This window comes from Symphalangus syndactylus, chromosome X (assembly GCF_028878055.3).
Source record: "Symphalangus syndactylus isolate Jambi chromosome X, NHGRI_mSymSyn1-v2.1_pri, whole genome shotgun sequence".
NCBI lineage: Eukaryota > Metazoa > Chordata > Mammalia > Primates > Hylobatidae > Symphalangus > Symphalangus syndactylus.
Genome location: NC_072447.2, coordinates 25,473,434 through 25,490,604, shown reverse-complemented (window position 1 = coordinate 25,490,604; position 17,171 = coordinate 25,473,434). Strand labels below are relative to the sequence as shown.

Genomic DNA, 17,171 nt, shown 5'->3' with positions numbered 1-17,171 from the left:
TTTTTATATCACAAACCTATTAAAGCATTTAGTAGAGAGTGATATATTCTACATATATTTTGTCATTAATCTAATATGGGAAAGTTCATTACTTTAAAGTGCCCTGGTCTAAATTTATTAGTATTTATTAATACAATTCAAAATATGTAAATGTATTAATATAGACTACAATTAGATTTTTTTCCCTCTAAGCCCATTAGGATAGTCTAATGTAATTTCCTTGCCAAAGAAAAAGGAAGATTTGGTTTGGCTTTTTTTCTGGTTGATGGGTAAAGGGTTTTAACCCTTAAAATTGCACATCAACACAAATGGTCTAACCTGTGCTTGACTGTAAGGCAATTTTCATTTATCTCTGCTGGTCAAGGAATGGTTGCAGCTAAGCATTGCAGTTTAACCGCCCTGTACCCCAGTAAATTTTAGCAGAGAGAAAACTCTCATTTCAACCTTGACTGCAGAAAGTACCTCTTATTCTTAAGTTAGTTTCTCCTTGAGCCTTCTGTGCACCCACTTTCATAAATATTCATCCTGCTTCTTTGGAGACCATATTCACAACAGAACCAGAAAATCCAAAAGGGCAGAGACCAGAACCAGGGACTATATTGTGTGTGACTCAGTGCTTGGCCATTTATAGCATGTGCCTGATGCTTAGTATGTATTTGAATGTCAATGAAATTAATCAATGATTTAAAGCTCTCAGAAATATTTAGTCTGACTTAGAGTAATAATAATAGCCAATATTTATTGAATACTTTCTATGAGTCCTGCTTATTCTACATATATTATCTCACTTAATCCTTAAAATAACCCTGTGAGATAGGTCCTATTATCCTCATTTAAAAGATGAGGAAACCAAAGCTCTGACCTTATGTCTGTTTCAGGGCCACACAGCTAGTATGTAGTGGGGCTGGGACTCAAATCCTTGTCTCTTAATTTGACTGCCAAGTCTGCATGCTTGAATCACTGCGCAATGGGTGATTGTTGACATGCCATTGGATTAAGGTGATACCTTTGAGGTAATACTTTTTAAAACCTTTCATTTTGTAATAATTGAAGACTTATAAGAACTTGCAAAAATAGTACTCAGAGGTCCCATGTGCCCCTTATCCAGCTTCCCTCAATGGTAGCATCTTATTTACGCAATATCAAAACCAGGAAGCTGACACTGGGACAATCCTATTAACTAGACTACAGATTCACATTTCACCAGGTTTTTACATGCATTCTTTTACGTATGTATATGTGCGTGTGGTTCTGTGCAATTTCATTACCTGTACAGACTGGCATATCCACCACGACATTCAAAATACACAGCTGGTCCATCACCACAAAAGCACTCCCCCATGCTACCCCTTTGTATTCACATCCACCCTACTCCTGCCCTCATCCTGAATCTGGGCTACCACCGAACTGTCTCCATAAGATGACACATTTTAAATTCTTCCTCCTGTTCTTGCTGCACGGTGGAAACATTCCTGTCTCCATTGATTATTTATACCCAAAGCATCCATAAACATAACAGAAGAAAGTATGGTGAATTGATAGTGAGATCAGAGAGGATTTTGGTGTGTCCTTGTTGTCAGCAATGCATATATATATATATATATATATATATATATATATATACACGTATATATATATATATATATATATATATATACCCATATAAAGAACATCCTGTTTTTATTTTTAGTTGAGGGTTGTGGTAATTTTATAATTCCAACTCCTGTGTTTTCACTAGCAAACTGCTTTTGATTGAAACATGGCAGAGTTTATCTCCTGTGTAAATGCGGCACACTCCCTCTTTGCATGGCTGTTCTAACGGCACATCCATTTCTGGACCGACAACCGCGTGATTGAACTTGCAGCAGCCTGGAAAAGGTACATGAGAGCTGGCACTCTGCCCTTGTCAGGGTTTTCCAAAAGTATTTACGAACAAGGATAAACACGAATCCTGCATGGATTTGAGGTAGCCATGACCGAGCTGGGCTCTGGGCAGCACAACAGTTACGTAAACCTTGGCATTCATGGCACACATGCATTTTTATTCATTCATTTCAAAGGGAGTGGCAGTTCATAGATCTCTCTTGGGGAAAGGTTTGAACCTTATCATGATGAACTGGTTCAAAAAATCCTTAATAGCTGTTTTTATTCAGGATTGCTGCAGAGTGAAACCTTATCATCGCGACACAGTTAGAAAGACTTCCTGCATTTATTTGGTTCTCACTATTTTAAAAAAGGTGTCCAAACTGCTGATGCTGTCTGATTCTGCAAACATAGGCAAACTTACCAGATATTTCACGTATTTCAGTTTTACCATATGATTATGAGTTGGTATTTATTAGAAAGAAAGAACATTTTTTAAACGTAGTCATACTGAGCCCAACTCTTGCTTTTAATGCAATTTAATGCATTAAAATTAGACAGGTAATGTCACCATTACCATGCAGATACTTTGTATCACCCACTGCAAACATCTGTAAAGGATCAAAGGCTCATGTAGTGAGTCTAAGAGGAACCTTGGTTTGAGAATGGGGCCTTCCATGATATTTCTGTGCTGCTGCAGGTGGGGGAGGGCACATTTTTATTTAAGGTATCATTAGAAAGGAATGAAATCTAGAACTCCTAGCATGCATACATATAGGCACATAGACACACAAAATCGTGCTTTTTACCTTATGGCTGTGTTTTCTAAAATGTAGAAGTGTGTTTGTATCAGTTAGCTATCACCACACTAATGCTGTGTAACAAGTTACTCTGACATTCAGTGGCATAAAAAAACCATCATGGATCCTAGTGGATCTGTGGGTCAGCTAGGGTTGGCTTACCTAGACAGAGCCTTAGCTGTTTGACCAGAGGCCAAAGTGTCAAGGCTCTTCTGTCAATTCGGTCCCATGTGTATCTATCCTGGGGCCCAGGTTGGCAGCATCTACCCAAAGAAGTTCAGCAATGACAAAGGCACAAGATGGCAAGTGGGATCAACTGAAGAGTCTTGAGACATAGGCAGGAATTTGACACACTGTTGTCTCCACCCACCTGCCACTGGCCACAGCAAGTCACATGTCAAAGCCTAACTTCAGTGTGTGGGGAAATGCACTCCTTCCATGATGGGGCTGTGGTAAGGATGTGAAGCAACGAGGGATGAAGAGTTGGGGGAATTGATTCACTTTACCTCAGTGTTTAATCAGTTTCTCCTGAGAATACCAATATTTTTAAGAAGGCACAAATCTATCCTGATTTTCTTTTTCTATTTCATCAGTGAGTTCTTTCTGTCATGGATGTCAATATCTATGTCATCATGACCCAATTAAATGACAAAAGCAGGGTTTTGAGGTTCTCTCACTGATATCAGTTCCCATAAATCCACAGTGATTAGATAAAGACTGAGTAGACATTAAGGGAATATAGAAATAGACTGAATGATATTAACATTTAAACAGAATTGTGACAGTCGTCCCTGTTTCCTTGTGTGTAGCAGCTCTGGTTCCTCAAACTATCAAAAAGAAACCATTCAGAATCACCTCCCTGGATACTTTTTAAAATTTATTTTTAATTGACAATTAAAAATTAAATATATTTATGATGTACAATATATTTTGAAATATGTATGCATTGTGGAATGGCTAAATTGAGATAATCAACATATGCATTACTTCACATACTTATTTTTTGTGGTGAGAACACTTAAAATCTATTGTCTTAGCAGTTTTGAAGTATATAATACATTGTTATTAACTATAGTCACCATGTTGAACAAGGAATATGAACTTACTCCTCCTGCCTAACTAAAATTTTGTATCCTTGACCAACATCTCCCTGGAGATTTTTTATCTGCTTCTTTTTACTAGTGTCACTTTTAGAAGATTTCCGAATTTAGCTACTGTTTCAAAACCTAGAAGAAATTAAGGATGAGGTGATTTACGAATGAAAGAAAAATATATTAATCCTTTAGGCCAAACACACGAGAGGCAACGTTTGGCAATTACATTATTAATTTGAACAGTTCTGACATGTAAATGGATAAGCTACATTAAAAGCAATGCACTTAAAGTACACACACAAAATCTTGTCTCGTTGAAGTTTGAACACCTTCATCATATCTTCCTCTGTTATATCAGCTTGATTGAACAGTTGCCAAGGCCTGATTTTTTTTTTCCCAGTTTGCTCTGTATGTGATCATATCTAGTAGACTGTCTGCCATATTACGGTAGCTCAGTTCTTAAATCAGGGGTCAACAAACTATGACCCACAGGCCAAATCCAGACCACTACCTCCTTTTGTGTCTCCTATGAGCTAAGAATCAGTTTTAAAGTTTTAGATGGTTGAAAAAAATACCAAAAGAAGAATATTTTATACCATGTGAACATTTTATGAAATACAGATTTTAGTGTTCATAAATAAAGTTTTATTAGAACACGGCCATATGCATTTGTTGACATATTGTCTTTGGCTGCTTTCACACTATGATAGCAGAGTTCAGTGGTTGGTTGCAATGAACTGCATGGCTTGCAAGCCTAAAATGTTTACTGTTTGGCCATTTACAGAAAAAGTTTGCCTATCTCTAGTCTAATGCTATGTCTCAAATTACCACAGACACTGTAGATAGGTCTACGTTACATCAGTATGAAGGCAAAAGAAAGGGACACATATTGTTGGTATGGAGGGGAATGGTGGGTATATTTCAGATAAGGGCAAAATATCAGTGAACATTCATTGATTCACCAGTATATGTGCAGAACTGGGCATGTGTATGGCACTAAGGGAAACATTTTTTTAAAAGGTTAGTCTCCAATTTTTACTCTAAGGCTTCCTCTTGAATAAGAAGATGCATCTGCAAGTATGGTGTCTGAAAACTATTTGCCTTGTCCAATCTCTACATCACTGGAAAATGCTTTAAAAATTTTAAGTTAAAAATAGTATATGTTTCATGGTTTATTTTGCAATTATTCTAGGCAGAATAATTTTCATAAACATTGCCATTCTTACCAGTGCAAAAGAGAGACTTAAACTCAGAAAAGTGTCATTTACTCAGGGGTTTAAAATGCTAGTTCTTCTTGTGGATGTATCTGAGATTTTTATGTTACTGTATCCAGAACTCCCTCAGAGGCAAGAATGTAAAGGGCCTCCAGGAGCTGACTCTAAAAACACCAATCTCCTGTTCTTTAAACTCTGTGTAGCTTGCTGAGCGCTCAGCCACAAGAGCTGGGGGTGAGCCATCTCTGGGTCCTGCCAATGCAGCCGGTGTTGTGCCAAAGGAAGTAGCCCTGTCTTACACTTTGTGATGTTTCTTTTGGCTGACTCTTCCACATTCTTGTGACCCTTTGAATGAAGACGTCTTAACAGCTTTAGCTCTACACCATGGCCTCCTGCTATCATTTCCTGCAGGTCTTGTCTTAGAGCTCAGCAGCTTCCTGAGTAAATTTCACCTTGGTGTCTTCTAAGAGGGTCTCACCAAGGTTCAAAAAACCATGGCTTCCACCACATTGAAAGCATAATGTCCACGAGTCTTTGTCTCACTGGACTGTGCAGGAGGATGAACCTGGAATTCTTTTTGGTTTTGAAGCAACGAGTAGGTCGGGGCACAGAACAGAGAACCAGGAAAATGTCTCTGAGGGTGGAAATCAAATGACCCCAGAGGAGGAAATTCCAGTTGAAAATAGAAACCAGGTCAGCACCCTTGTGAGAGCCACAGCATCCTAGACTTGGAAACTGGCAACCTGTGGCCTGTGAAGGCTGCTATCAGAAGTCCATGGACTAGCCTGGAAAGAGTGTTGTGTTTTATGGCAACCCAAATTGAAACAGGATTTATCTAGCTTCACAGATGTGGTCTGCTGGAGAGTTATGTGGAAATGACTCAATGTCATATATTTGTCACATTGACCAATGGTTATTTCTTTAGTAGAAAAAGACAATTTGGGAACATTTTCTTGAGAACTATGGTATATGTATACATGATGATGGTAGCTTCCAAATTACCATGGTAAGAATTCTCTCCATTGATGGTTAAGGGAAAAGGGTTATTTTGTTGCAGCTGTATAATATCCCTTCATTAATTCAATGAAAAGATCTCAATTAATGATTATTCCTTAAAATGACAGATCTATAATTAACTTGGAAATGCCCACAATATTATCATGTTGCTATGAAAAGTGGTGGTTTTTAAACTAGTCTAACATAATTCCGGATTATCTTTAAAGAGAATTTAATGTCTAGAAAAGTTTCTGTAGCTCTAAAAAGCTGCAGAATAGGATGTCATTTTGGGAAGTTTCCCTTGCTTTATTCAGCTTATGATTCAAATTTGAAGGAGACCAGGAGTTTTCTCTGCAAATAAAATGAACAATATGTGTTCTAAAGTGTTTTGGATTTTTGTTTTTGGTGGGAGGCTGGTTAGTCGTGGAGCAGGGTAGAATTAGTAGCTTTTGGCTTTAATCAGGAAAATATCGCATGGTGTTAAAGTGCTGTCTATTAATTGGTTATTATAAACTTTAAAATAGTATATTATGGTGGAGAAATTTCTCATTTGGGGAACTGTTTTTCATAGCGTTTGTGGCAACTTTTATTTATTACTTAAAAATTTTAAACATCACAAACACTGAAATTCTGGTGTAGAGGTAGGATTTTCTTAAAGGAGAGATATACTTTTGATATATCTTTTCTATCTGTGTGTGAAAGTATAATGCCTTCCAGAAATCCATAGAAACAGAAAATAGATTAGTGGTTTCCTAGGGCTGTGGTTGGGAAAGGAGAGTGACTGTCAGTGAGCCCCAGGGATGTTATTGAAGTGACAAAAATGTTCTAAAATTGGACTGTGGTGATGGTTATCCAACTCAGTAAATTTACAGGTGAAGTTTATAGAATGCAAATTACATCTCAATGAAGTTGTTTTAGAGTATGAGTTAATAAGAGAATCAAAAAGTACTTATTTACAAAAGAAGGATTAAAATCAATATTATACAATCAAACTTGAAATATGTTAGTAATGGTATATATATTTTTTCCTTTCTAGGCCACCTCTTAGAAAGCTCAAAATGTAATAAATGAGGGGAAACACCTTTTTATTTTTTGCTAGTTGTTCAGGATTCAGCGATCTGACCAAGCACCCATTTGTAGTTAAGACATAAACATCCCACTGAACTAGACACCAGACTTCTAAGAAACTCGACTTTCTAAAATCAAAAGCAAAAACATATCTGAGCAGCCACCAGGACTGTCTATATAATTTGATAAAAATGTTGCAAAACTGAATTAATAGTTATGGTTACACAATTTGGTACATTTACTAAAATATCATTGAATTGTACACATAAAATGCGTAAATTTTATGCTGTATCAATTATACTAAAATAAAGTCATCTTCCTATAAATATATGTTCATTTGTTTATATATTTATATGTTTATTATATATGCATATATAAATATAAATATATAACACATAAACATATCAATATATGTTTATATATCTCATATATATTTCACATATATTTCATATATATTTCACATATATTTCATATATATTAAATATATATTTCATAAATATTTCATATATATATATATATAAATAAAGTCTGCCACTGACACAGGCCCAATATCTATATTCCACATAATGAAGTCACAGCAACAGGGCCATAATCTTATCTTCCTCATCTTATTTTGGGATATTTTGGCCTTAACCATGTGACACTGAAATTTGCTTGGGACTGTTGAAAGCATTCCCCTTGTTTAAAGAGGTTCTACTAAAAACAACTTTTCACCCATTTTTTTGTTTTTTTCTCTCTCTTTTTTTTTTTTCCTAGCACAGTGGCAACACCCTATTCCCACTTTAACTTATTTTCCTTCCTTCTTTTTTGAAAATTTTCTAACTTGTATTTATCATTCTCTTGCTCATCAAGGTCATCCAGACACTATGGTTCTGTTCATGTGGAATTTTAGTCTCATAGCAATCAGTAAGACTGTCTTGCAAGAGCCGGAAATGTGTTCATTAACTTGAGAGGCCTTCCTGCTGAGTGGTCAAACATGGAAACACGAAGTTATATAGGGACATTTTGCTCTGTAAACTCAAGGTGTAGCATCATTTGTTTAAAGCCTCTACTGAGATGTAATTCACATATGATACAATTCACCCATTTAAAGTGTACAATTCAGTGGGTTTTAGTATATTCACAGAGTTGTACAACCATCACCACTAGCTAATTTTAGAATATTTTTGTTTCCCCAAAAGAAACTCCATGTCACTGGCAGTCACTCTCTTTTTATCTCCTCCACCAATGCTACTCTGAGCCCCTGACAACCATTAATTTGCTTTTTGTCTCTGGATTCGCCTGTTCTTGAGATTTTACATAAATGGAATCATACAATACGTGGTCTTTTGTGATTGTCTCCTTTCACTGAGCATGTTGTCGAGGTTCACCCATGTTGTAGCATGTATTAGTACTTCATTCCTTTTTATCACCATATAATATTTCATTGTATGGAAACATCACACTTTGCTTATTCATTCATCAAGTGATGGACATTTGTGGTGTTTTCAGTTTTTCTGCTTTTATGAATAATGCTGCTATGGACTTCTGTGTATATGTTTTGTATGGATGTATGCTTTCACTTCTCGTGGGTATATAACTAGGAGTAGAATTGCTCAGTCATTATGGGAACTCTATGTTTAACTATTTGAGGAGCTGCTAGAGTGTTCTCCAAAGTGATTGCATCATTTTACATTCCCACAATGGTATTTGAGGGTTCCAGTTTCTCCACATCCTTACCAGTACTTGTTGTTGTTATTATTAGCAGTAGTAATATTTAGAGACAGCATCTTGCTATGTTGCCCAGACTGGTCTTGAACTCCTGGGTTTGAGGAATCCTCCAACGTCAATCTTTTGAGCATCTGGGAGCACGGGCATGTGCCACCACATCCAGCTTTGTCTATTTGATAATAGCCATCCTAGCCAGTGTGAAGTGTTTTATTTTAGTTATACCTTTTATTTGTATAACAAACAAGAGGCACATTAGATGGTGATCGTTTGCTTCACAACACTATTTTTTGTGGTCCTCCTTTTAAAATCACGAAACCACGTATGAATTTAAAACCAGATCCTTTTCTTTAAAAATAGTCCACTGCAGTCTGCCAATATTCCAGCAGTATCCATTATGAAAGTGAAGTGTACACAAAAGGCTCCCTCCACCTCTCCTTGCTTGAGAATCTGTGTCCCCTGAGTATGATGTCCTGCTCCACCTTCACAGTGTCACCTTGGAGGAAGTAGCAGGGGGGTCATCCACTTCAACCATTTTCCAGCCCTGGCACTTGGCAGCAAGACTTGGAGAGGCCAGAGGACATGTGGCCACAGGCCCCTGCTTGTGCTTCTGAGTGAACACTTGACATAGATATGCAGTGAATCATGGGGTGCAAGCCAGAGACAACCCCCCCACCCCCTTTCTTGCAGGCTGTGGATCTACCTGTCGGTGGCCCTAGTTGTTATATCTGTTATGCTTTAAAAGTGAAGACTAGGCCAAGACCTACAGGCTGATGATTATTAGGTGGATTAACGTAGGGAAAACACTATAGAAAAGAAGGAATAGTTTGTGCAAAGATGCTGAGAAGCAAAGTGGCATAGCAAGTTCAAATGAGTGAAGAAAGTAGCAGACTGAGTGAAGGAGTAAAGGGAACAGTAGCAGAACAGAGCTTTGGAGAGATGGGTGCGGTGGTCAAGAAAAATGGCAGGGACTTACAGGCCACAGAGTAAGGATATTGGAGCAAGGGGAAGTTATAGAAACAGTTAAGCAGTCTGAGGGTTGGAGGATTTGTGTGTGTGTGTGTGTGTGTGTGTGTGTGTGTGATGATCAATTTCCTCAATTAGAAAAAAGAGACGTGATGAAATTGTGTTACAGCCTTTTCGACACTCAGAATAGGAGGTCCTTTATTGCCAGGATACCCATAGCATTGCCACCCTCAGAGATCTTGTAAACTCTGATAGGAAGAACTCATGGATGACTACTTTGTCATCCTACTACCTTTAAATCTGCTTCTGTCTGTTCCCGGCACCCACTGAACAGCAATTTCTACAACTCTCAATTTGAGCAGCAGCGTCCATACTGGGAAAACTCTTCTATCATGCTTCCTCATAGACCCCTAATGACTGGGTAACTGCTGCATCAGTCACCTCCTCTCCTATTATAGCTATGGCTAAGGGTGCTTCTGTTGTACCTGGATAGAGTTTTATGCTTATAAGCTACTTGTGGCTACTAAACAGAGCAAGAGGAAACTGTGGACATGGAAGGCACTTTGTTGCCCTTCTCTGTTACAGACAAGCAAACCACCAATGAGAGCAACAACTTTTAAAAAACCCTGGCAGACTTGTGGCAAGGATAACCAATATTGTAGTTCACCCGTGAAGCTTATACAATGTTTGCCACCCTGTATGCATTGAGAATCTGGTTGCGATTTTTGTTATAAACTGTTCCATTCCACTTCCCCCCCCCACCCCCCCTATACACACGTTCACTTCAGTGAACTCTGCTTGACAGACAAACCAGGCTGAGGTCTCAATCTGTGACCCAGGAGCCAGTGATAACACCTTTGACCAATGGACAGAAGACTTATAGTTCTATTTTTGTTGTTTTGATTTTTTTTTAAGTTATGGTGTTGCAGTCATATGTTGTCTTTAGTTATTAATCTTACTGCTTCCTTCAGCGTTTTGTTGAATAGCATTTCATCAAGCTTTGGTTAAGTGATTTATAGTTAGCTCACAAATTCCAGGCTTAAGATTAAAAAGCTACTCATAAATTCCTTAGAACATTCATTGTGCCAGCAGAAAGAAAAAAATACTGGATTATAGGATATCATTCCTGTATCTGATTCCTACACTATTCCGTTGAATATCATCCCACACCTCCTCCCCGTTCAACTCCAAATGGCCAATGAACACATGGAACATACATACAGTTAGCCAATAAGAACATGAAAACATGCTCAAAATCTTTTGCAGTCAGGGATATGGAAATCAAAACCACAAGGAAATACCACTTTACACCCACCAGGATAGTAATGATTAAAAAAAATACAAAGAATAAGTGTTGGTGAGGATGTAGAGAAATTAGAACCCTCATAAACTACTGGTGGGAATGTAAAATGCTGCAGCCACTTGAAAAACAGCCTGTCAGTTCCTCAAAAAGTTAAGCATAGAGTTACCATATGACTCAGCAATTCCACTCCTAGTTATCTACCCAAGAGAAATGTAATGTGTGTACACAAAAAACTTATACATGAATGCACATGCATTATTCATAACAAGAAAAAAGTGGAAAAAAAACAAGAATCCATCCTAACTGATTAACAGATAAACAAAATATGGTCAACCATACAAGAGAATATTATTCAATAAGAAAAAGAATGAAGTACTGACCCACGCTCCAACATGGATGAACCTTGAAAACATGGTGCTAAGTCTCTCTTGAGCTGGACACAAGAGATCACATGTTCTCTGATTCCACTTACATGAAATATCCAGAATAGGCAAATCCATGGAGATGGAATATAGATTGGTGGTTCCCTAGGGCTGGGGGTGGGATAAAATGCAGAGTGACTGATAATGGGTATGGGGTTTCTTTTTGAGGTGATAAAAATATTCTAAAATTGGTTGTGGTGATGGTTGCACAACTCTGTGAATATACTGAAAACCATTGAATCAGACACCTTAAATGTGTGAGTTGTAAAGTTATGTGAATTATATCTCAATAATGTAGTTACAAAACATGAACCGAGAAAGCCAAGCAATGGTAGACATGCATGATCTATTGCACTGTAAGGTAATAGTCTGTCTAGGCACATTTACTTATTAAAAAAAAACTCCCCAGTTATCTATTTAGATGTTTCTTTGTTATATATGTACTTAACAGTCTTCTCAGTTTACTTGCAGTTTGTAGGTGACAGTTTATTTTATGTCATGAGAAACTGAAACAGAATATGTCAGGACTGTTTATGTGAACACGGTCTGGCCTTTCGCTGGACACTGGGATACAATATATTTCAATACCCCCTACTCACACATCCCACACACATTAATCAGGGCCAACATGCTGGGAGTAACCATGATGGCCAACCACAGGATGCTAGGATGCTTTTTGTACGGACATTTGTGGGTAAATGTACCATAATCCATTTAACTTGTTGATAGTCACGGTGGCAGTGGCGTATGTGTGTGTGTTTACATTGTGTGTGAGTGTGTGTGTGGGGGGTGTGTGTGTATAGTTTACAGCAAACTCAGGCAGAATGCTGTAAGCGAAACAGTACTATGAATCTCTAAAAAGGAGAAAAAGATCATTATCTTTAAAAGTGCATTCTTACATGCTGTCAAGTATTTGAGGATTGCTTTTCCTAGCTGAGGCTGAGTTTAGTCTTCTTTACTCTGTTGCCAGGGGATCAGCAATGGGCAAAATCTCCGCCCCCATCCCAGTACCCACTCTGTGTCATACATTTTCCTTGATGACTTACGTGAGTACTTTATAATCTTTACAACTCTCGGCTGGGCATGGTGGCTTATGCCTGTAATCCCAGCACTTTGGGAGAGAAAGACAGGAGGATCATTTAAGCCCAGGAGTTAGAGACCAGCCTGGGCAATATGGCAAGACCCTGTCTCTAAAAATAAAATAAAATATTAGCTGGGCGTGGTGGCACACTTACAGTCCCAGCTACTCAGGAAGCTGAGATGGGAGGATCACTTGAGTGAGGGAGGCTGTGGCTGCAGTGATGATCATGCCACTGCACTCCAGCCTGAGCAACAGAGTGAGATCCTATCTAAAAAAAAATTCCTTACAACTCTCTAATAGGTTTCTTTATATCATTTTATAGATGAGGAAACTGGGGCTTGTAGAGGCTAAGTAACTTTTCCAAAGTCACAAAAATAAGTGGTGAAGTTGGGTTGTAAACTCAAGTCCACTGATTACAAAGACCATATTTGGGGTCCCTTAAGTTAAGCTGTCTTACATCTTCCCAAGAAGAAATAACATGCTCTTTTGCTACTGACTTAATCATAATCATCAACAAAACTGAAGTAGAAATTGATTATTTGACTAGAAATTGATTACACAACAATTCAATGTTTAGACTAAGAACCAAGGATTTCCAATTAATATGCCAGAGCTTGCCATTAAAATTTTTTAAATTGTCATTTTTTTCTTATGAATATGTAATAATCATACAGTAAACCCTTGATTTTTAGAATACCAACCTGCAGGAATGACTAATAATTTTTTTAAAAAGAAAGAAAAAAGAAATTCTCCTTAAAAGTAGAATTGGGATCCAGATGTGTTTTTACTCAGCAGTGTCTTCCTTCATGGATTTGTCTTATAGGAGGAAAAAGACATTCCACCCCACTGGTGATAGGTGCATGAGAAGCTCATTTTGAGAACTAAGTATGGAGAAAGTAAAGAGGAGCAGAGTGGTAGAGATCACAGTGGCAACAGTACTGGGGTCACCGGGGACCTCAAGGTGGGCACCCGTGGCCATGTGGTGGTAGAAGTGAGAAACAACAGAGGGACAGCAGTTTGCCCTTCCTGTTGACAGTGGAAAAGAGAGCAGCAATGAAGAAGTAGAGTCAGGAACTGCTCTAACGTTTGCTGGAGCGGCAGCCAGCAGCCCCCCATATTAGGCCTACCAGGACGCTGGGTGCCATATTGAAAAGATGTAACAGTCATAATGGATTGTCAGTGTGGATGCCTGCAGACATTTGCTTCATGTGGTAATATCATGACAGATTCAATCAGCTCTTTATTTAATCTGTATTTTCGCCTATAATTATGCTTATAAGACAAACCGTTCAATGGTTTTAAAAGACATGAAAATGTCTCCATTAGAGAAATAGAAGCCCTTACAATAAGATGGTTAGAATGTTAACCCTGAGCTATCCAGGATGTGTGCTTATCTAGAATTACTCTTTCCTACATGATCCAGGCTCGCTGAGGATTTACCATACTGGACCTTAAGAGCTATGATCTGCTCTTTTATTTTTAATATTTTTGGAGATATTTTTCCTTCCTGAGGTTACCCAAAGCAGTATCCTTTGACCACATTTTCTTTGAGCTCTACATTAGAAAAACATTTATAACCACCCACAAACACAAAACTTTTTAAGATGAGGTTTTGGGGGTAAAAAACTTATGAACTGAAAAGAAAATTTGGTTCCTGTTGGCAGACAGTGATACTTTCTTTTAGTTCTAATTATATGGAATAATTTATAAATGAATTAAACAAATGCAAAACAAAGGGATTATTTTATGTTTTAATGTAAATGTTGCATTAAAAAGACTGAGGATTGACTTGAATAGACTGGAAGACTACTTCATCATTAATGATTCTCGTGCTTGCCTTTGGAATCTCTTGCTTGGCTGGGTTATGCAGAATCAGATTTTAAGGCTTTGATGCAAAGATGACCTCGATCCTGGGCTGCTTGCTACTCCAATAGGTTCTTAAGCCAAAAGTTGAGATGATTTGCAATGGTAGGGAGACAAGACAGGTTAGCAATGGGAGATGCAGAGTGGAGAGGCTCATCAGAGAGATGAGGAAGACGGCTTTGCCTCTGACCCAAGTGTGAATCAGTTGAGTGGTGGAAATTAAAATGAAGAGGAGATGCCAAAAAGCAAGAAGTATTAGTAAGGCATAGACTGGTGAACTTGGATATCTGTAACATATTTGCATTCATAAATGCAACGCTTTCTCTCTTGCCTTGTGCAGACCTGGCCTTTCTCCATCTGTGTCTTTTTGAAACATTACAGGATATTCAACATTGGCACCTAATTATGAGCCCGTTTCAATGTTAGAGCCTGTTTTATCTCTGCTTTAACATGTTTTAAGTATGTCCGCAAAGGAAGAAAGTTTAGTTACATTGTCAACCATCCTTTTTCATGTCTCAAAGAGTAGAAGATTTGTTTATCTAACAGATTTTGCCAAGAAGGCCGTGAATGAAATTTCAGTTTTGAAGTATATTTGAAGTTAACATTTTGAGATAGGGAGCCACGTTCAGTCAAGCAACACTTTCCTATGGAAGTGCCTTCCTTTGAGCTCAACATAAATCATGCCTTAAAGTAACTTTCAGCCTGATTAGTGTTGTCCAATAGAAATGAAATCCAAGTCACATATGCAATTTAAAATTTTATAATAGCCACATTTAGATAAGTTTAAAAACAAAAAGAAACAGTAATTTATTTAACCTAATATATCTGAAATATTATTTTAATATGCAAACAATGGAAAAGTTACTCATGAGATATACACATTTTTTATGCCAAGTCTTTGCAATATTATTTATTTCATACTTACAGCACATTTTAATTCTGACCAGCCACATTTCCAGTACTCATTGGTCACTTGGGGCTAGTGGCTGTCGTATTTGACACCAGGGCTTTAGAGAACTGAATGAGCAACCAAAAGATGACTGATTTGACTCAGTTTCCTACTGGGGAAGTTTTCACATCAACTATCTCTAACTCTCCCCCATACCTACACCCAGCCCTGAGCACCCCAAGATTGCTGAACTTTTCTCACACTGAAATAGTTAGGATGTCTTATCTTCACAGGTGGGGAGGATACAGAGCCGTGTTTTCACATCTCGTAGTAAAATTCAGCTGCTGTTCTCTGCCCGTATTCTACTCAGCTTTGAATTTCAACCCCTTGGCTTTCCCATACCGAGCAGCCAACGCAAACTATTGTTTTCAATGACACCTGTTCCTTTCTAAGAAGATGAAGGCAGTAAGCAGATTTGTGCTTAGTACAAGGTGTTCAAGTGAAATTACCTATTTATTTTGGTGATCACCCTCCCAAATTGCTAGGGTGTATCTTCATCTGGAGTTACATAAATAGAATTTGCCCACCTCCTAAATAGAGTGTGTGATAATGGAGGTAACCTAGGCATCCTCCTACGCTCTGCCACAACTGATGCTCAATTATTCCCCAGAACACCTAATGCTTTATGTAACAGAGCTCTGAGAGAATAGCGGAGTGGCAGGCAAAAATGAAATAGATATTTCAAACATCACTCCTATGTGAAACCTTTAGATTTGGCATTTAGGTGGAAGGCTCTTTTTTCCTTCCACTTACAGGGTTTGTTAAATTGCAAGCATGCCTTGGTGTTGCCAGAGCAGTGTCTTGTAGCTGATACTCACAGAGAGCCAGTGACTTGTAGACTTCTCTATACAAGCATAGTTGTGGATAAAGCCATTCTAGAAGGGAGGTGACCCCTGTACAATAAAGCCTGGGTTGTTGCAATGTGAAATCAAGAGAGCAGAACAATCTTCTATTTTGTTAATTAATCTGCTATATAAAGTCTTGCTTAAATTAGGCATAGGCTGAAAGTCTGACTCACAGTCTTTTATGTTTTGAAAATGTTCAAAGAAGGTGGAAACAAAATGGGTGAAAAAACTTGACACATATTTGAATTGTTCTCATTTGTTCATATTTGTAATTCTTTAAAACGAGACAGACAAACGTACAGCATACTTTTGTGGCCAAGAGCTTGGGAATCAGATCCTAAATCTCAATGCAATGTTGTACTTTGGGTTTGTGTTTGGAGTCAGGCATGGTTTCAAATCCCAACTCTCGTATCTACTAATTGGATGACTTCCAGCAAGTTATTTGTGAGCCTCAGTATTATATCATAATTGAGTCAGCAGACCTATATTTCAGAGATGGAGTCAGAATTAAGCAGAATGATATACATAGAGTTATTGGACAGTGATGGGACAAAGCCTGACTAAATAATAACACCACTGAATTTTAAAATTTAACATGTTATCAGATCTCTTTCAATTATTTATATGTATGTATATATATGCAATGAAAACATAATGCACTAGCCTTTTTACTGAATTATTCTTGTTCTAAAACAGGAAATATATACAATCATATGGTTTTATTTAAGCTAACAAACATTTGCTGAGTTTTGGTAATGTCAAATAACTTACTGTTGGATGATGAAGGGTATATTTTTGTTCAAGTCATAAGTATCCTTATATCCTGTACATATGAATGGCTGTTAGGTCACAGCTTCCCTCCTGTAGCTCTTAACATGTAATGCCTCTAGCCCTGTGGCTCTCAACTGGGGGCAATTTTGCCCTCCCCCACCCCTGCTCCCCCACCAAGGGACATTTGGCAATGTCTGGAGACATTTTTGTGTATTTGCTTGCCACATCT

The 17,171-nt window shown here is 37.9% G+C and overlaps 1 protein-coding gene across 3 annotated transcripts in view; it reads left to right on the top strand.

The window, feature by feature from the left end:
- The window catches only part of ARHGAP6 (Rho GTPase activating protein 6), a 523,176-nt gene that overhangs the window by 244,209 nt on the left and 261,796 nt on the right, over positions 1-17,171 (top strand). Inside the window, exon 1 of one of the 3 annotated variants that reach the window (XM_063634951.1) lies at positions 12,461-12,479. The exons of the other annotated variants lie outside the window; for them this stretch is intronic. Within the exon in view, the coding sequence (XP_063491021.1) occupies positions 12,471-12,479 (9 nt within the window). The 5' untranslated portion in view covers positions 12,461-12,470. Of the gene's footprint in view, positions 1-12,460; positions 12,480-17,171 lie in introns of those variants that run through there. 3 annotated transcript variants of the gene reach the window in all.